Source organism: Mustela nivalis (genome assembly GCF_964662115.1).
Source record: "Mustela nivalis genome assembly, chromosome: 4".
In the NCBI taxonomy this organism is placed as follows: domain Eukaryota; kingdom Metazoa; phylum Chordata; class Mammalia; order Carnivora; family Mustelidae; genus Mustela; species Mustela nivalis.
In genome coordinates this window covers 112,422,943-112,445,071 of record NC_139023.1, presented here as the reverse complement: position 1 = coordinate 112,445,071, position 22,129 = coordinate 112,422,943, and the positions used below count along the sequence as shown (strand labels likewise).

The 22,129-nt window shown below is 33.3% G+C and overlaps 1 protein-coding gene across 4 annotated transcripts in view; it reads left to right on the top strand.

The window, feature by feature from the left end:
* Nucleotides 1-22,129, top strand: part of GRID2 (glutamate ionotropic receptor delta type subunit 2) — a 1,513,029-nt gene that overhangs the window by 1,192,128 nt on the left and 298,772 nt on the right. For all 4 annotated transcript variants that reach the window (XM_082728077.1, XM_082728076.1, XM_082728074.1 and 1 more), the window contains one exon: nucleotides 4,868-5,180. In XM_082728077.1, coding sequence (XP_082584203.1) covers nucleotides 4,868-5,180 — 313 coding nt within the window. The remainder of the gene's footprint in view (nucleotides 1-4,867; nucleotides 5,181-22,129) is intronic.

Sequence of the window (22,129 nt, the reverse complement as noted above, 5' to 3'; positions counted from 1 at the left end):
ACCTTCATGGAGCTTGCAGTCGCTTAGAAAAATCAGACATTATTCAAAGAATCACACATATTTGTAAAATTACAACTGTCACAACTACTAGAGAAGTGAGGAATATAGGCCTCTGATAGTATAAATAACAATTATTATTCTAATCAAAAGCGGTCATACATACACTACCCTGAGGAAGTGTTAATTGAGTTGATTTACGAAAATGAACAAGAATTTACTTGAAGAACTTTCAGGAAGGCCAATCCATTTGGTGGGAATAGCATGTACAAAGACTATGCATCAGGAAGAAGCGCTGGAAAGGAAAATGGTCCAGTGTGTATATGTTGAGGTAGGTTTAACATTGCCTATACATCTAACTAAGGATGTATAGGCAATATTAAAGAGTTTAATCCTTTTCCTAAGGGCAGGATAATCCGTGGAAAACCTTTAAACTGTGAAGGTGGATAGTGTTAGACTTGCTCTCCACAAAGATTACTTTGACTGCTCTAAGAAGATTAAGAGAAGAAAGATGGTAGATTTCATCAACCGTGGTAGACTCCTAATGAGCCCATAAAAGCAATGGTGAGAGCTGGAAATAGTAGAGAAGTGAATAGATATTAGGATTCCCAGGTGGTAGAATCAACAGTGACAGACAGGATAGGAAGCATAAGATGGGAAAATATAATGAGACCACCAAGATTTAAGACTTCTCTGAAAGGATATTCATTGAAGCAGGAGACACTAGTGGAGGACTGGTTAGAGTCAAACACATGAATATGGTCTTGGCCATGTTAAATCTGAGGTATTTTTGAGACATATGATAGAAGTGTAGTTACATATATCAGTCTATATTCCAGAGCTCAGATCTGTATCTAGAAATAAAAATGTATAAATCTCATGTATGAATGGGGACAATGGAAGTAATGGATATAAATGGAATTGCTTAGACAGAAAATCTCAAATGAGAGAAGTCTGTAAGACCTAACTCCAGAGCATTGCTAATGTGAACTTGAAAAAAAGAACTGAAAAAGAAGCTTATATAATGTCATGAAATCCAAGGAAAAGAGTTTTTTTGATGGAGATAACAGTCATCACTGTCTTATATCAAGAAACCTAAACAGATAAGCACTAAGTTGTGTCCACTTGACTCAGCAATATAAAAATTATGAAGTACTATGTTCATTGAATAATAAAGTACTTAACAATATGGGTACAAGAGAATCTTCCTGGATTTATCAGGAGGTTTGGAAATAGAGACAAATCTTAGGAGAAAGTTGTGAAAAGGAGAAGAGAAAAGGCAATCAGATTCAGAAGTTATGGAGAAGAGGACAGGCTTTTCTGTTTTCATTTTTGTTCTAATGCAAAGAAGTTACAGAATCTTTTCACAGGAAATTTACACTTGACAGGATGATGTTTAATGCATAAAAGACAGGAGATTAAATAAAGAGAATTTTATTGGTAAGTTTACTGATGGAGGGACAGTTTTGGGAAGGAAGACAGCTCATCCGTTGTACACAGAGGTTAAATAGATAAATTGGGTGTGGGATATAAGTTTAGAGATAGAAATAAGCCTGAATTTTAATCTGGTATCTTCTATGTTCAATAAAATAGCAGTGAAGGTCATCTTCTAAGAGTTGGGGCAGGGAGTACTGAGAAGATTAAAGGTTTCATGAGGGTAAGGATTTGAAAAGCAGAAATTGGACAAGTAAATAGAAATGTATGCATAAATAGACAGATAATAAATGATAAGGAAGGAAATTAAAGAAGGGAGGGAGGGAGGGAGGTGGGAGGGTGAAGGGACAGAGGGGGGAAGAAGGAAAGAAGTATGGAAGGAAGGAAGGAGAGAAAGGGAGAGGGAAGGAATAGGAAGGAAGGCAGAAAGAAAAAAAGAAAAGAAGGAAGGAAGAAAGGCAGTGAGGAGGGAGGGAGAGCAGGAACGATCATTTGTTTCTGATCATTTTCGGTATTTTGGGAATGTTCAAGAAGTTTTGGGGCTATCTTTATGAGTCTGTGGTTCTTGGCTTTTTTTTTTCCTGCTCCAGTAAAACTTCTTTCATACAAGTAAGTAAGGACTATCATGCCAAATGATCTACTGTATTACTGATTTTGGAGAAGAGGGTGAAGTATTTCCTTAGGAACGTGTATCCACATCTCAGAGATAGGAAAATGTGTGCATATATGTTTATGCTGTGTCTATACATAAAAGTATTTTGCACTTACTTGTAATAAGTAATGTACATTTACATGTAATAAGACCATTAAATAATTCCAATATACCCTCCACAAGGAGACAGAGAATTTCTCCTTAAAAACAGGATAGCCAAGTGTTAAAAGTGGACCAGAATTTAGGAAGCTCTCCATTGGAAAATGATAAGTAATTATTATGTTTAGTATATATTTTAGCACATGCAATATAATCAGTTTCCTTTTCCAAAGAGAAAGCACACATTATTCCCTAGATATCTTTTTTCCATTATAGAAATTCGTTCGTGACACTTATAAGTATCTATTAGTAGAAATAGTATATGAATATTCCAATTCACAATCATTTAAGTGTTAAACATTTAATTATCTATCAGCAAAATATTGACAAACATTCACAAGTATTCCATCAACTTGTCAGTAAGTCCTTCCTTAGGGGAAATTTTCTGATTTTAATTCAGTCATAAAATGCTTTGGGTTACTAGTGCATCAATTATTAAATTACTGATCCATAGTACTATAATGTCCTGAAAAGTAAACACAACTTCTGAAAGCCTAATTGAATCTTGGAGAGATATTTATTCACCACTGAATTAAGATAAACGAGTCAACTCACAATAATCACGCTAAACTTAGGTACATTCATAGAGAGATAAGGATCCAAGGTGGATTTTCAACCTGAAAAGACCTAATTTCTAGTATCTAGCTACAGAAAATAAATACATGAGTTTGAAAGCAATAACAATTATTTCTCTGAAAGTTCATTTTAATGTAATTTTATTGAGTTTAATACCTCTTTGTTAATTATAAACTCACAGTGTTTATATTATTATGACTTTGTTGCAATGTAAATAGTGTAATTTTAAAAACCCACAAAATTTTAGACTCTTTTAAGGTAAAGATGGTCCTAAAACTAGTTATCTTAACCACCTACTATCTGGGTTACTTCGAAAACAAAGGAGGTTCTGCAGTGCGTCACTGGTTACCAGCACAGGTTTGGGAGTAAGAAAAACCAGGCTTTAGTACTAGATTATGTGCTTATTAGCCTAACTAAATGAGTTACTTAATTCTTGCAGTTTCCCCATCTAAGAAATGGAGGGGAAAACACATAATTCATGATTTGTTTTAAGGATTTGATAAAATTTATTTAACTACTTAAATAGCCTCGCAGCAAATATATATGGGCTGAAAAATATGTATAAATGTAGATATATATACTCATACAAACACACATGAAGTTTAAATTTAGCTTAGAAGAGTTTTGAGGCCATTATTACTTTAGAGACTAGATTTATTTGAACCGGTTTGCTTTCCAATAGGTATGTTACTTTTCATGTTTTTGTGTTTCTGTTTTTGCTTGTTTTTTTATTTGTTTTGATCTCCAAAAAACAAAAAAACAAAAAACCAGTTTCTACACTCCTTCATAAAACAATGCAAAGGAAAGGAAAATACTAACAAAGTTCAACAAACAATTACTATTATGTGTATTTGTCTGGGAGGAGCTTCCCACAGCTTTAATCATAGCCATGGATCATTATTTCAAACCAAGTATGTCTTTTAGGTATTTAAATGTGTGTTCTCATATCAAGGAATTGAAATGTAATCCATTTGTTCTGTGATCTCACTGCAATTCTGCTAAATGTTTCAAATAAGTAAAACAGCATGTATTGTAGTTTTGAGTGCTATCACTGAATCTAAAGAGATACACATTGAAAAGAAGGGTTGTTACTCCAAGAAAAATTAGGTCTACTTAATCTTTAATTTTTCATTAAAACATTTCTGAGGTTTATACAATAAAATCATGGTAGAGACTTCCAGCAAATGACATTATAGCTTAGAACTATATGAAAGTTCTAACAAATTGTAATATATTTAGAGCTTAATAACATAAATTATGGAGGTGCCTTGGTGGCTCATTTGGTTATGCATCTGCCTTCAGCTCAGGTCATGACCCCAAGGTCCTGGATCGAGCCCCTCATCTGATTTCTTGCTCAGTGGACAGCCTACTTTTCCCTCTCCCTCTGCCTGCTGTTCCCCCTGTTTGTGCTCTCTCTCTCTCTCTTTCTGTGTCAAATAAATAAATAAAATATTTAAAACATATATATACTTCTGATGCAGAGAATATATATATATATATATATATATAGAGAGAGAGAGAGAGAGAGAGAATATATATATAATATATGTATACTTCTGATGCAAAGAAATCTAAACCAAGAGCAAAATGCCATGTTGAGGGAGTTTTTTAATTTACCTGCTTAATAATTTACATGTTAAGAAAATAATTATATATCTTGGGAGCATTTTCTCAGAAAGAATTCTTTAGAATAAGTTTTGCCTTTGCTACTGTGCTAATGATGGCTTTGATAAAATGACCCAAGGAAAAAAGAGAATTTCCTTCAGGTATTATCTGGGTCTGAAATATTCTTCACTGATTTCACATGCACTGATAACATGAACAAGGTAATTTTTTCTGACTCTGGTAGGGCAAGATTTGCAGTGAGAAATGCAAAATTTACACAGAGTTTGCCTCTAAGAAATCTCTGCAGTGTTTTTCAGTTTATATAAAAAGACTAAAGACGTTGCCGGAGGCATCTGTTTTCTTTTCCTTGAGGCAGGCTGAAGCACCACAAATCAAATTGTTTTTCACGTTGTTCATTTAATATTTTCTCTTTCAATTTCTCAGAGAGCCGACATAGGGATTTCTGCTTTAACCATCACCCCGGATCGTGAGAATGTGGTGGACTTTACAACACGCTATATGGACTACTCAGTGGGAGTACTACTTCGAAGGGCTGAAAAGACAGTGGATATGTTTGCCTGTCTTGCACCATTTGATCTGTCTCTATGGGCTTGCATCGCTGGCACTGTTCTTCTGGTGGGTCTTCTGGTCTATCTCCTGAATTGGCTTAATCCTCCACGATTACAAATGGGATCAATGACTTCTACTACTCTCTACAACTCTATGTGGTTTGTGTATGGATCCTTTGTACAGCAAGGTAAGGAGAAAAAAATGCTTTTTAGTCTGAAAAAGGAATATGTTTCAAATGCCATGAATCAGTTAAGAATGTTCTGTATCTGACATCAATAAGTGTTCTAAAGGGTCTTCACAGCAATGCTCAGAAAAGAATATTTCTTACCCTTTCCTAGAGGATCTCAAGCACAGCAGGTTTTCCACAAAAATAGTTCATTATCTTTTGATGTAGGTTCAATTTCATCAACAAAGCCAAAAATGAATGTCAGAGGTAAGGTTAACAAGAAACTCAAGATCAGATTTCCCCTCCTCCTCCACTATTTTTTTTTTTCCTTTCTCTGACATTCTGAGAAATAGCCTTATTGGGATGAAGTAGCTTACTACCAGAACAGACACTGTTTAATTATTTACATATGTAAGACATGTTGGGACTGGTTCTTTGTTCAGAGACATTATTTAATGTATTAAAAATATTCAGTGACAGTGAGAAACTTTGATTAATTTAAGATTTTGATAAAAAATATTGTCTTACCTTTATCTTTTTTTATTTATTTATTTGACAGAGATCACAAATAGGCAGAGAGGCAGACAGAGAGAGAGGAAGGGAAGCAGGCTCCCTGCTGAGTAGAGAGCCTGATGTGGGACTCGATCCCAGACCCTGGGATCATGACCTGAGCCAAAAGTAGAGGCTTTAACCCACTGAGCCACCCAGACACCCCTTATCTTTCATCTTAATAGTTAATTAATCTTTAGCAATGATTTAACTTATAACTTCATTATATTCTAAAGAATTTCTTTGTTTTGTTATTCAATATTTAATCTTCCCTATTCTTTAAAGTTGTCTAGTTAATTCTATTACTCTCACCATTTTAGAATATAATAGTACTTACTAAACTCCTTTTTTGAGACTATTGTCATTACACAGAATGAAATAATAAAATACTTAGGGGATTGATAGTTTCTTACAAACCTATCACATATATTAAAGAGGAGAAATATGTGCCACAATGAAGATATGACACTTTTGCCTTAATATTTATAAATTTCAATAGCATCTTTTTTATTCACACTTGCTATTAGATCTTTCATTAAATTTGAGTAATTGTTCTCAACTGTAAACTCCTGATTGAGACCACTGGTCCAGAGAGGGCCTAGGACAGAGCTCTAAGAAAAGGAATGGGTTAGAGGAGCTTTCAGTGGCAACTGATAAGGAGTAATGAGAAAGACCCAAGTATCTTGTATAGCATGTAGTGGTATACATACCAAATAAAGACAATATTTAAAGATGGCGGGTTTGGCCAACTACATTAAACATTTCAAAAAATCAAGTAAAAGTAAGACTTGAAAGATACTTACTGATTTAGCAATGAACTTGTTATTGGTAGTATTCCAGCTGCATCACCAGATCCGCCAAAACCTACCGATTCTGTGGGTCAGAAGTTTAGACAAGACATAGGAAGGATGGTTTGTGTTTACTCAGTGATGTCTGAGGACTCAACTAGACAACTCAGAGTCTGAAAATGAACTAATCTGAGGGCTTATCCATTTCGGTTACATGTCTGGTAACTGATGCTGGCTGAGGGCTGGTAGCTTCAGTTTTCTTATATGGTCTCTCTTTATGGGATAATGTGGCCCTTCTCACAGAATGATAGTTAATTTCTCCATAAGGAGCATTCCAGAAAGAGAAAAAAAGAGTCAATGAAACAGAAAAATGTTACAGTTCATGTTGGGGATCACAAACTTGTATGATGGTGTGAGTTCCTCAGAGGAACATCCTATGATGTAGGGAACATCCTGGTTGTACCCATCTCATGACTTTGTTATAAGAATTAAAACAGGTAAAATTATGAAGTTCTTAGATAAAATAACTCATATAAGGGTCACATAATTGCTTACCAGATAAGTAAAAAATGAAAACAAATCAGACTCAGCTATGGATAGTTAGGCACATAGAAAAAGGATAACAAAGCAAATGATTTTAGATTATTGGCAAGATAATGGTTAAAATGGTAGCTCATAAGGTACATGAAGCAGTAACAAAATAGAAAGACCAATAATGACAATTCAAGAACAGTAAGAGGGGAGAATAATAAAGTAGTAGTGGGAGAGAATAGAGTTCTTGATGAGGTCAAAGAACAAAAGTGGAAATATCAGTGTGAGGGAGTTTGAAGTTTGTATGTATGGATTCCTGAAGTTAAGTGCTGGTGAGGGACTTCAGAGCTGATCAAGGAACTGGGAGCCCAGAGGATTAGATGAACCATTTGCAATGATAGTCAGCTCGGATTGGAGAGAAAGAAAATGAGCCAGGTGCCAAAGTCGTCAATAAATGAGGAGAAAGAGCTAGGAGATGCTGATAGATATGTGCAGTCTAAAAATAAATGTTGGTATAGTTAGATGTAATGAACCTTTGTTTTCACCTTACTTCTTCCCAATCTACCCAATTTTCTGTACATAGTTTTAATAGACACCAATATTCAGTTGACCACCAAACCTACATCACCCATTCTTTGATTTTTGTTTTATATATCCAACTGCTCACTAGACCACTCTCTGGATATAGCAAAAGCACCATGATTTTCAACATGCCAAACATTGAACTTATTTTACACTTTAAAGCTTTGTAGCTTCTCATATTCTTTATTCCAGCTGATGCATTGCCAGCCACTCAGATACACAGGTTAGAATCTTTGAAAACAGTTTTGGTTTCGTCTTCCTTCTATCCCTTATATCCAACTGTTATCAAGCCCTATGAATTTTACCTTCTAAATATTTCTAGAAATGAAAAGCTTGTCTCACCTAGACAGATAAGCCTACACTGTTACCTAGATTAGACCTACTTCATTTCTCAGCTGAACTACAGGAATCCTGTTAACAGGTCTTTCTTTTTTCAGTTTTGTCCCCTGCAAACATATGTTCCACATACTTGCATATATATTCAAGTTATTTCTATCAGCTAGAGCTAAACACATAATTCCCATTCTTTAAATATTTTCTTGGCTCCTCAATGCTCACAGTTTAGAAGTCTGAGTTATTTGGAACAGGAACAGTATTCTACCATTGGGCTCCTGTCCCAGGCTCAATTCTCATCTCTTACCACCCATGCCTCACATTTAATTGTTCAGTTACTCCAAATGGCTTTTGTCCTTGAACACAAGATTGTGTCATGACTCTTTGCCATTGTTTCTGTTCCTTTCAGTTCCTGAAATGCCTTTATTACTAACCTGCTTAATCTCTATTCTTACTCTTTGCTTTCATATGGTAATTTACTATGCATCCTCTATTTCTTCTTTTGAACTCACTTCTTTTTGGAAATATTTGCTGGGGTTAGGAACCATCTTCTAAACTTCTGAAGATATATTTATTATAACACTTATAAACTATTATGTAATTGCCATTTCTTCATTTGTCTCCATCTCAGTCCTTTGAAAAAACAGTGTCTTATCTTTATAGTCCCTTTGCCTATAGCTCAGTGTCTTGTACATATTAAGTGCTTGATAAATACAAACTGATCAGCTAAATGAATAAATACATGCTAAATACTTAACAAAACAAAGCATGGCATTAACTGCAATACTGTGCTTATTGGATTATAATGTGTTCCCCAATGATCTAAATTCAGTAAACCTAACAGGAAATTACTCAGAATGTCTCTACTGGTGTATTTTATTAAGTAGCTAAGATGAGGAACTTATAAATAAGGTATCCAATTTGCTGAACCTTTATTTCTTAGGATGTTGACATGCTTTCTGAACTCTGCCTCCAGGTAGCCAAACTAATTTTGGGGGCACATCCAAGAGAAAAAGATAAGTAAAATTACCCATATGGTTAGCGTGATTTTCTAGTTATGTAAACATGAAACAGATATCAAAAGTTATAAATACGTTAAGCTTTTCCACCCAAATGAGCCTTTAAATGAATTGTACAGCCTGTAGGTTGATTGTACATTAATATAAATTTCTAGTGATGGATAATGTGGAATTGCGTATGGTTAACTACTTCATCTCTGAAATGTTGCCATTCTTTCTAACAATGAAAAGGTCAATTCGCTAAAAGATACAGAAAGCAACTTTACATTTTGATTAAAAATAAATTAAGAAAAAGCTCCTAAACTCTATGAAAGAAAGAATCAGTCAGTGACAGTGTCCATGGACAGGCAATGAAGTTAAAATTAGTGATAATTTTCAACAAAAATATAGTCTTTTTAAGAAGTACAGCTGTTATTCGTATTACAGTCTTTACTGAGTCACTAGATCAGATTGAATAGGGATAAAAAGCATTTCATGTATTATCGGATGTATTTCTGAAAAAACAGTTTAGGGACAGCTAAAAGAAAAATGTTAAATATATGCCAGTTGTTTACTAATTCTGATTTTTAAAAAAAGTCTGTAACTTCAAAGCATTCTGGAAAAATAGCTCAGGGAATCCAACTGTGCAAAAGCAGTATGGCCCATTATAGAGATAAACTTAGTACATCTGTTTGGCTGAAACATTAAAGCTTGTGAATTAGATAGTTAAATGCATGAATGAGATACCAATTTTATGCAAGTTTTGTTGTCATTTTATATCCTCCTTTATTTCCATGTCTACATGCATTTCTCTGCAGTCAACATACTTAAACAACTAGGGTTTGATTTTTTGAAGATCCTTTATGTTTTGTTTATGTGCAGTGATTCTTAATATCATCTGGGCCTGGGGGTGGGAGGCCTCTATGACTTTTTCACACATATGGTTGAATACAATTTGTTTGCTATTTACTCGCAAAAGGAAATTTCAGAGTTTGCCTCAGCTGCTTTTGTCTGATTGTAGAATGTACAAATATTTATAATCATGTAAAATATTTAAAGTTATTACATATGTTTATTTACCAGCAAGCATTTATTAAGTACCAACTATATGGCAGGAATAGGAAGAAGAAAAGGGAAACAAGGAATAACTACATCTACTGGTTTACTTACTGTTTCTTGGGCATGCTGTATGTCATGCCCAACTTAGATGTTTTGAGTGTGGTCATAAATAAGAAAGATACAGTTCTTGCAGGCTTGGAACCATCTAAATGGGCCATAGCCAAATGGGACCAAAAAAACCCCTTCCGATGAGAAGAGTAGACAGAATTATATTGGAAAGAATAAAGAACTATAATTCCTTTGAAGCTTTCTTAAAGATCAAATAGCTCCACAGATGCCAGTGATGAATAGAAAGGGGGCCTTTAGGAATAGTAGAAGATAACCTGATGGCTGCTGCTCAAGAGTTAACGGGAGAGGCATCGTGCAGTCTTTGAGATCCCAGGACAATTTTTGGAAGAAAATAAAGAGCTCTTTCCACTGCCAGATGGATTGCACTGCTACAAGAATCACAACTTTCTCATTTCCACACACACAAAAAGGAATCAAACATTCTTCTCTATCAAACTAGGCAACTAAAGAGATTGTTGATGAGAGAGCATCTCTTTAAAACCTTGCATAGGAGAATAACTCAAAAAGACATCCATTTTTATAGTGCAGATATCAAATATAAGAAATTTATCAATGTCCTAGTCGCAAAACCCCAAAGGATTCAAACCTTGTAATGCAGTAGCTAAATCCATTCCTTTGTAATGTTATTTGATCGTTCACGTTCAATTTGAATATAACAAGAATGATATTGGCTAACTCTTGTTTACTGACCCTAATGAACGCAGAGAAAATGAGAGTAATTCCCAGTGACAGGCTAACGAGACTATAGAGACAAATTTCTTTCTACTTTCTGTTCTTACAGATATTAACTCAAAAAAGTTCTCTGTAATTGTTATTTAGGTTCAAAAAACATCTCTGTTGTTGCTAATTATGATTGGCAGTCCTTAACAAAGGGAGAGCCAAGCATCCTGAGATCTGTCACATCCACTTGAGAATTTCCCCATGCTGATTTAAAACATGACAAGGTGCTCATTTTCTTTCATTTTATCACCAGAATTCTCCACCAAAGGGAAAAAAAAAATAGTTGAGCTTTCACATTCTCAGATACTATTCTAAGTCTATCCTTATGGGTGTGGGGAATGAGTAATTTGTGTGATAGAAAACAATGCAGGGATGCTAAGATGGGAATCCATTGGTTTACATTTCCAATGAACTGTAATGAGCTGCTAAGCAATGATTCCATGAATCTTAAGTATGGAATATGCCCCTGAATTTCATTTATTTTAATACCAGCTCTTCGTGATTTGAGCCAGAAAATCCTTTCTCATGCTAAACTGGGCTTTTGAAGAGTTGAAAGTCATCAAGGCATATGAGGCAAAAAAAAGTCAGATTTCTGCTCATAAAATGCTTACCGAACAAGAACTGGTGAAAACATTTTCTCAACTACTTTGAACTCCTTAAGAATGCATACATAATTAAAAGTGTTATTTTAGTATTTAAGGAAACAAAGGAGTGGTTTCCTGAGAGTCATTAAAAAAAAAAAAAATCAACACTGAAAAGTGATTTTAAGATACTCTGAGTTGGGTTTTTATACTTTCCCAAGTGCTATAAGAAAAAAAAAAAAAACAGTTTTAAAAAAATCTAAATTTAGGGGCGCCTGAGTGGCTCAGTCATTAACATCTGCCTTTGGCTCAGGTTGTGAACTCAGGGTCCTGGGGTCGAGCCCCAAATGGGCTCCCTGCTCAGCGGGAAACCAGATTCCCCTCTCACTCCCCCTGCTTATGTTCCCTCTCTCGCTGTGTCTCTCTCTGTCAAATAAATAAATAAAATCTTTAAAAAAAATCTAAATTTAAGTGATGGAAAAGGAGGTGTCACGGGTCCCTTAAAATAGCATTGATATCATGGTAGTACTCAGTACTTACGGTACCATGTTACAAAAACCCCTCAGCTTAAGTAACAGGAATAGGGTCAGACATCACCCAAGATAAATTTATTTTAAAGTTCATTTAGGATTGATCAAAGTTAAACTATTGGGATCAAAAGACTATAGGTGGTAATAGAGACCATCAGTTTAGAATATAAATTTGGAAATTCAATTTTTGTTTGACCTGAATCCATTTTTCTCCCTTCACCTATGAATACATATTTAAAAGTTTAACAATGACGGTTGACTAGCACTAAGATACATACTTATAAGCCAACTATAATCTCTGGTTTACAAAATTGATTAGTAATAAAGTCCTGTGATACTTTTGTTAAATACCCTTGAATGTGGCATAGACTTTAATTTTTCACAATTTTAAGGTAGAGAAATTATAATACAATTATATGTATGATATAATATATAAATTCACATCACATATCTCATCATATAGAATAGTGTCCCTTATTTGTAAGCTACATTTCATCTTTATATTAAGATTTAACAAAACACCGATGCATGACCCATATTTCCATGCTGTGGACACATAAAATTGCTCTTTGATTTGTGACCATGACTAAAATTTATAGAGTCTCTTTATATTTACAGCTCTGTGTCTTCAGCTCTAAATTAGCCATCCATTTGGGGCAGCTACGTAGTTTGTCCTGTATGCTCCACTTGTTTCCTAGCACTTGATGTTTATATCCACATATTTTATACTACTTTAGCATGTACTTACAGTATTTCTTCTGCCTGTATGATTTCAAGTTATTTTTTCTCCAGCAAACATCTGTTTATTTATTAAATAAGAATTATTTATCTAGTCACGAAGGTGAGGAGGACAGCATGTGTCAGTCTTCATGGAGCTTTCAACGTACAAGAGAAACAAACTGGTAAACGCACAGCTCCATCACAGAATCATAATTATCATGTTGAGGAGACCACGAGTCATGATGAGCTTAGAGTTTACAGGCATGCTGCTATTTGGCGCATTGTAATTAGGTCAAATATATACAAAGTCATGACCTATCAAAGTGAGGAACACAGACTGGGAACCTTTTTTTTACCTAGTGACAACGGAAGAAATGAATTATCCAATCAACTCATTCTTTCTTTGCTTTCTGATCTATAAAATAAAATGCTAGATTATTTTAAAATTTTCTTTCAGCTCTAACATTGTAGGATTCTATCATCAATATCTAATTTAAGAACTATTTTCATATCTTTGTGTTTCTTTGAGATAGAGCTCAGTTTTAAATCCTGTATCTACAAGTTACTAACTATATGACATTGGACAAGTTGCTGAACCTCTAGGTGCCTCAGTTCCCTAAATAATAATTGCCTGGTCCATCAGGTGTTTGAAAAATTGATCGCTCACAGATATAAAACACTTAAAACTGTGTGCATGACAAAATAGGCACTCAACATTGTAATTACCTCAACATTTTTGCAGGCCACAGCAAGAAATAGAATCAACCACATTGTTTAAAACGTTATACACTCATAATTACCTCACAGAAGAAAAGCTTTATTTCAGAGAAACATTTAATTAGGCATAAGGAAATGTATTAGGAAAACTAGTCTAGCTGATGAAAATGCTTATAGTAAAAACCATATACTAAAAAATTCAGAATAACTTCGTCATTCAGCTAGATGTGAAAAACTAAAAGCATTTTTTCCCATGTAAGTACATCATCATTACATATATTGTGATAAACTGTAGCACAGCAAGGCCCAAGATGCAACAAATAATGAACTCAGACTGAATGGAATTACGTTTTGATTCAAGATGCTTCTAATTTATATATTCAGTCCTTTAAAAGATTAAATAATTTTAAGAATTAATCTGTAGGGACTGTGTAAATGTGTTTTGTTTTTGGAATTATGTTTTGAAATCTGTAACTAAAATAGCACAAAATTGAGTATGAACATCATATAGATGGCTAATTTTCCTAAACTAACCAATGCTCGCAAAGTGCCATTGATGACAGCTTAGAACCATTTGGATCCATTCCAGAATTGAAATGATGATGATGATGGTACTTCAGTTTTTGCTTATTACACTCACAAGGCAGTATTGAAACTTAGAATATTTATTAATTTTTGAAGCATAATTGGCATGTATTACATTAGTTTCAAGTATACAACATAATGATTTGATGTTTGTGCACATCGTGAAATGATCACGACAATAAATCTAATAATAGCACATGTAGTTACAGAATTTTTTATGATGAGAACTTTTAAGGTTTACTCATAGCAACTTTCAACTCCGTAATGTGGTATTATTGACAACAGTCACTACACTGTACATTACATCCCTGTGACTTGTTTTTTTTATAACTGGAAGTTTGTACCTTTTGCTTCCTTTCACGCATTTGGCCTGCACTGCCTCTGGCAGTCACCAATCTGTCCTCTGTGTCTGTGTGCTCAGTTTTTTTCATCTGTTTTGCTTTTTGGAGTCCACATGTGAGACCATATGGTATTTGCCTTTCTCTGTCTGACTTATCTCACTTAGCATATGCCCTCAAGCGCTGCCCATGTTGAAAATGGCAAGATTTCATTTTCTTCCATAACTGAATAATATTCCATGATATACACTGAAATATTATTCAGACATGGAAAAGAATGAAAAAAAATTTATATGCATATATAACATGTATGACTATATATAACATATTTCTTTACTCATTCGTCAATCTTAATGGACAGTCAGGTTGCTTTTGTTTCTTAGCTATTCTTTTGTTTTTGCTTTTGTTTTTAAATATTTTATTTATTTGACAGAGAGAGACACAGCAAGAAAGGGAACTCAAGCAGAGAGAGTAGGACAGGGGAAGCAGGCTTCCCACCAAGCAAGGAGCCTAATGTGGGGCTCCATCCCAGGATCCTGGGATCACAACCTGAGCAGAAGGCAGATGCTTAATGACTGAGCCATCCAGGCACCCCTTAGCTATTGTAAATAATGCTGCAAGAAGCAGGAGAATACAACTATCTTTCCAAGTTAGTGTTTTCATTTTCTTTCGTTAAATACCCAGAAGTGGAATTTCTGGAGTGTATGGGAGTCTTGTTTTTAATTTTTTGAAGAAGGTCCATACTGTTTTCCAGAGCATCTGCCCCAGTTTGCATTCCTCCCAACAGTGCTCAAGGGTTCCTTCTCTCCACATCCTTGCCAGCACTTGTTAATTTTTGTCTTTTTGATAATAGCTGTTCTAGTAGGTGTGAGACGATAGTTCATTGCGGTTTTAATTTGCATCTCCCAGATGATTAGTGATATTGAACATCATGTGTCTTCTTTGGAAAAATGTCTGTTTGGATCCTTTGCCCAACTCTTACTCAGACTTTTTTTTTTTTTTTTTTTTGCTATTGAGTTGTATGAGTTTTTTATATATTTTGGATATTAGCCCCTTAGCAGATATATGATTTGCAGCTATTTTCTCCCACTTGATACATTGCCTTTTCATTTTGTTGGTGTTTTCCTTTGCTGTGCAGAAGCTTTTTAGTTCAACATAGTCCCACTTGTTTACTTTTACTTTTGTTGCCTTTGTTTTTGGTGTCAAATCAAAAAAAAAAAAAAAAAAACAATCATTGCCAAGAGCAATGTCAAGAAGTTTACCACCTATGTTTTCTTCCAGGAGTTTTATGGATTCGGGTCTTACATTCAAGTCTTTAATCCATTTTGAGTTAATTTTTGTCTATGGTATAAGGTAGTGGTCCAGTTTCATTTTTTTGCAATATCAATAACTATTTGGTTGTTTAATATATTGATAAAACTAAAAGCAATCTTATCTCTTATAAATAAATATAACCCATATTAAATATTATGCTAAAATTTTAAATTCATTGATGGAATTCCTTTAAACTTAAGAGTTGCTAAACTGTAGTTTCATCACTAACATACATGCAATGCTTATAGATACTTTTAAAATACAATATAGTGCATAGGAAAGTTATAAATAATATAGTTAAGTATATGTACCCTTTAGTTTATATTATTGCAGCACTGGAATATATAAGATCAGATTTAAGGTTAATTTTAAGATGAAAACAATTTCTAAGTAACCAGTAAAATTTGTGACTTCCATCTGATAAAATCAAAGCACGTAATAGTATTGTGAGTTAAATTTGTGGGTTAAAACAAAGAATATGTCATGTCAGTATTGATTGGTTGATTCTAAATTAAACTGTCTTTGATATTATTTGATCAATATTAATAATCTAAAAATAAATTATATTATTAAAATTATTGAAAAAGAATAGAAGATATTTGGAGGCTTTTCCAAAAATTATTTTAATAGTTTCTGCTTAGAGAAGTTACCAATTTCCTAAAGCAACAATCACTTGTGGCTTAAAATAGAATTATTTGAGAAGTCTGTATTTTAAGTAGAGGTGATTATAATATTTTTGGCTTTGAAATTTTGAGATAGTATGATTTTACATAATTATCTACAAAGTCATGAAGAATTTTTGACAGTTTTTTCTTCTACCTTAGGTCCTTTCTAATATCTGATGGTCTCCCTTTTCCTTCTAAATATAGAGTAACTTCGCTTTATCAGCAGGGCTGCGGCAAGCACTACATTTCTGTACTATTGCTTTACTACTCTCAGAGTTAAGGCCACTTAGTCCTCAGTCCTCTGCCTTACATCACCACCCAAGGAGTACTATAATCCTCTAGAAATGCATTGCCTGGAGTGTGGCTCTGCTTAATAAATCACTTCATCTTATTTATCTTTCTCTTGACATATATCTAGCAGCAGGAACCATTATGCTGTGACAATGTTAAGTTCTATTGACATTTTCTCTTAATTAACTACACCACTGGCACCAACTTAACACTGGGAATAAACTTTCTTTATTTAACGTAATCTTGAACAAAGGAAGTCTTAAGTTATTCATTGTCTTCACAGATATCAAAATATCTTTATTTCTTCAGACCAGGCTATTCTGCTGAGAAAATAAAATTTGTATGGAAAATTCATGTTGCACTATTTCTTAATTAGACAAATGACCAATTAAACAAGTGCATTTTTCCATTAGATATCTTAATGAATATATGAGAGCTCTATTATACATGCCTGAATTCCTCTGTGATACCACTTCCTCAATCAATGGACTGACTCTTAAGCACATTTTTATAAATTCAAAGAAACATTTCTTTTGGGGTTAAAAAATGTTTTACATACTTTAAATCTAAGTGTTTGGGGTCCAAATTATAAGTCACTTATTTATTCAACATTATTGAATGTCTACAATGTGACAGACACTCCTCAAGCTCCTGGAGATACCTTCCTGAGAAAAACAAAGATTCAGGCTTTTATGGAGCTGTTATTCTAGTGAAGAGAGGCAGGTAAAAAACAATAGGTTAAATACATACATACATACATACATACATAAGTAAATGACACAGTTTATCAGAACTCAAATACTATAGAAATAGTATCTCAGAGGGAAGGGAATTTGAAGTATATATGGAAAGGTCACAGTTTTCAATAGGTTCAGTAGGTTCAGTTAAGTAAGCCTCTAAGCATTTGAGATTGGAGTAAGGACCTGGAGGTTCGGAAGGAATGTGCTGTAGAGATATTGAGGCGTTGGGCAGGGGGGTCAGGTGTAGGGAATCACAAATACAATGACTTGCTCCAAGAGGCCAGAAGGACAGCTTAGTAGGAGGAGAGGTCAGAGACATCCCTAAGCTCAGATGAGATTAGGCTGTATAATTTTCGGCTTCTACTTCGTAGTAATGAAGAGTCACTGGAGTGTTTTAAGTAGAGGAGTGGCAGGACAAACATTTAGATAAATTTTTTAAAAAAGGTTCTAGAAGGCATTGACTGTTAAACTATTCTCTGTTGTGTTTCCAAGTCTTCCAGCATAATTAGGGATTTAAGAACTGTTTCAAAAAATCATAGATTTGTATCTGAGTCATGACTATATTTCGTAGGTGCATGAATGTTTGTCTATTTAGGCTGATATATATTGCTTACAGCATATGTCCATCCAGTGAATCTTCCAAAAACCTTAACTCCAAGAGCCAGTCACACTTTTTTACTCTCCACATCAAGTTATTATGGTTATCCATTGCAGACAACATATTAACATTAAAAGAAAAGGCACATATTACTCCCAGCTTTATTTATGGTGGCAGCTCCTGAAGAAAACCATTCTCTTGTAAGTAATCTTACCCAGTGCTCTTGGTAAAAAAGGACTGGAGAGAGGAACAAGAGTAATGGCATTCTCAGTTTACTTCTTCCTTCTTAATCAATTTCCTATATCTTTCTTAAAACAATAATTGTTATTTTACATAAATTAGTTTAGCCCTTTATTTGGATTACATATCTATATTAGATCTAAGTTTATATCTATCTATAGATAGATAAAGAAATTTAATATATAGATGCAGTTGTAAATATCTATCCATATATGTCTATGCCCATACCCAGATATGGAGAGAAATTTTTTTCCCTATACCAAAGTAAACTGCTAGTAACAGTTTGCATTCAGAGTAGAGTTAAATAACTCCCCTGTTCCTAAATCAGCAGTAGTAAGCCTCTCTATAGAAAATTTTTCCTGTAAAAGAATGTAATTGAAGATTTTTCTTTTATTTGCTTGAAACTTATATATACTTCTCCTTTATCCAAAAAGATTTAAAAATCTGCTAACATTCATAATAGTACTGGATTCTTTTGCTTCTCTCTCAGAAAAATAAATCAATAACATTTTACTCTCAGTTTCTCTTATCAAGGATTAAAAATTTTGATTAAAAATTTTGATTAAAAAATCTCTTAATTTTTAAATTTACAGTCATTTGGTCACAAAAGATCGTCTGGAATATAAGTTTAAGTAGACACTAGCTTTAGCCACACTGGAAATCTGTAAACTCAGCATTATCCCTCAGAAAACCTTCCTTTGAAAATGATGTGCAGTTCATCCAACAAGGCTATACTTAATCTCTAAGCCATTGGACAAACAAGGTCAAATCTTAAGTCAGTGCCGGGAAATAGTACAATTATAGTTGAATAGGTCCCCCTATAGTTGTTGCAGATAGTTGTATACATAGCGACACTTCTGAAAACGGAATATTTCACAGTGAATCTGTAATAGTCAATCCTCTAAATATGGAGCATGGTTTAGGTTAAAGAGTAAAAATTAAAATGTTCACTCTGATGTTCATTGATTTTTTAAATTTTTTCTTCTGAACTAGTATTGACCCAATTGACGTTCTACAAATGCTGACTTGAATTGGGTTAAGCAAGTTGGAAATTATATTTGATGACCTGCATAATTCATTAAAAAGGATAAGCATTAAAACTTGCTTTAGTAGCACAAACACATTTTTTATAATAATTTAAGATAATGAAGCTGGCCATGCAATGTCCAAGATGGACATTTATAGTTGGAATGAATAACTTTTGCGTTACTAAATTACATAGAATACATACCTAACTGATGAACCAAAAGAGTCATTTGGCTGAGAAAAAGTCATTCCTGGCACCAAAAGGCAATTTAATCTGCATTTACACCCAGTAAAGCTTAGAAAATGAACAGTAATTGCAGAAGTCAAACTTGTAAGCTGGATATGCTTACTTGTTTCACTCTAAGATTTGAGTGCAATGCAATTTAAACTTCAAATCTGACTATCTGAGACTATCATTTAATTTAGGTAGTTTATCAACTGAGAATATTATAAATAGTGACATAAGTACATATCCAAAATGTAGGTGATTCCACATACCAAACAAATACTATCATGACAAAGTATTATAAGTTAATAAACATATTACATACATGTTATATATATTCTATATATATTATAATTATATATATTTCTCCTTTACATATGTTTATATATATATATATATATCCTTTAGAATACCTCCTCCAGTCACTATATAACTAACATATATATACATATAAACCAACATATTACATGCATGTTGTGTATGTTATATATGTTATAACTATATATATATTTATCCTTTACATATGTCATATATATATTTCTCCTTTAGAATACCTCCTTCTGATATGTCACTATAGTTTAAAGTATTTCACAACACTAACTGATAAAGGTGAAACAAGTATCTTGTAATGCAAAGGTGTCCAAAAGTAACCCAATGTATATGGTCTTCAAAAACAAGAAACAATAAAGTATATTAATTTTTCTCTTTGCTTTTAAGTAGTAGCTAAATAGTCTTACAATATAAGAAGGATTTTCATTTAAAATAGCAGATTTAAAAAATAAATAAATAAAATAAAAGCAGATTTTTATTTTTTTCTTTTCCTTTATGACATTGTAAAATGCAACTCTACTCTTTTAAATTATTTTAAAATAAACCAACAAATACAGTGTTTATTCGATATGCATCTTCTCTGTCTAATTTGTTTTACAACTCTTCGGGAAATAGAATTAAAAAATATCTGAAATCAGAGAATTCAAAGGAAGTGAAGAGTGAGAAAAGGCAAATAGAAAAAATATATCATTTTCCTTTTTAAAAATGGAAACCAAATTTTAAATTGCAACATCTGGTATTAATGAAATGAAGTAAGTTTCATAGAAAAAAAATTTTTAAATCTTATTAAAACCCTTCCCACCTTTATTTTGCTTCTGTACAGATGATATTTAGATAATCACTCTGAAAGTCACAGTGGCTGTGCTGTGTCTTATAGATAAGTTGTAAGGGGGAAAATGCCACTACTTCCAACTTTTAAGCTGTCTTCTCACAAGATAAGCATCTCCAACAACGCTGCATTTTATAACACTTGATTTTTCCTGTTTTTAGTTTATTGTCGACTCAGCTACAAAAAAACAGTGATGGTAAAAATCCTATAGTGGTTCTGAGAGGTTTGAAAACAGAGATGAAGCTTTCAGGGACCCTCCCAGGCTGATCTTAAAGTGCTTTGATCTGGTACTTTTGATCTTCAGTTTGACGTGTTATTGCTAATCAAGATGCTTTAGCTGGAAAACTTCCCCTTAACCCAAAAAAATGTGGGAATTGAAGCTTGAAACAATATTCATGGTTATATTTTTCTTTTCTGGCTTAAAAATCATATACTTTCTTTTCATCAGTTTATGCATTGTCATTTCTTCTCCCAAATTTAATATTTTATTCATGCAGATTAAAGTTAGGATGTTATTGGCAAATGATCTGATAGAGTGTACCTATTAATCATAGTGAACAAGTTATGTTAGATTATAAATTTAATAACAGCATTTAATCCAAATAGCTTTATGATCTGTGCTATTTAGAGACAGTATGAAGGATGGTATAGAGACTATAAGACTCTTTTTTCTGTTTTAACCTTTTTAATTTTTTTTTATTATGATATGTTATTCACCATACAGTATATCATTAGTTTTGGATGTAGTGTTCCATGATTCATTGTGTATAACACCCAGTGTTCCATGCAATGCCAAGTCAATCAGCTGACATATTAGCCTGAAGAATATTAGCTACCACCACCTCAAATGCAAAAATAGCAGTAAAAATAGAAAAGAGAGAATGTATTAGAAATACACATGACAGGATTTAGCACTGAGTATACTGAGTGTCAGTATACAGAAAATACATTCATATATAGATATAAAACAGTAGTTTCACACTGCATATGAAGTTTTTGAAATTAAATTATCAGTACATTCTGAAAACCATTTATTCCTTTAGTTATTCTTAAATAGCATTATTTATTATTGATATCAGAGCCTATATATTATGTGTGTGTACATATATAATTTGTTTTCCTAAATTTTTTATTATTGCTTGCTTATAAAATTGTAAAAAGTCATTCTGGTGGTTCAATATTTGTACACACCCTTGGTTATTTTCTTAGGAAATTATCCTATATATGCAACTTCTGAGTTAGATGATATGTATATGCACACTTCTAAGACTTTTGATACTTTCAACCAAACATTATACCATACTTCATATTTGCACATTTTCAATAATTAGAAGTATGTAAATTTCAATAGAATTTTAAAGGATTTGTTAAAAAAAATAGTAACTTAATGTAATGTAAAATTCAGCTTTACATCACTGCATCACTAGATACCTAGAAGACACTTAAACATACTCAAGCAGAGGCAATTCCTTGGGTATAACACATGGCAACATTAAAACACAAAAAATGTTAAATTAATCATTTAGACACAAAAGCTCAGAGTCTGTCATT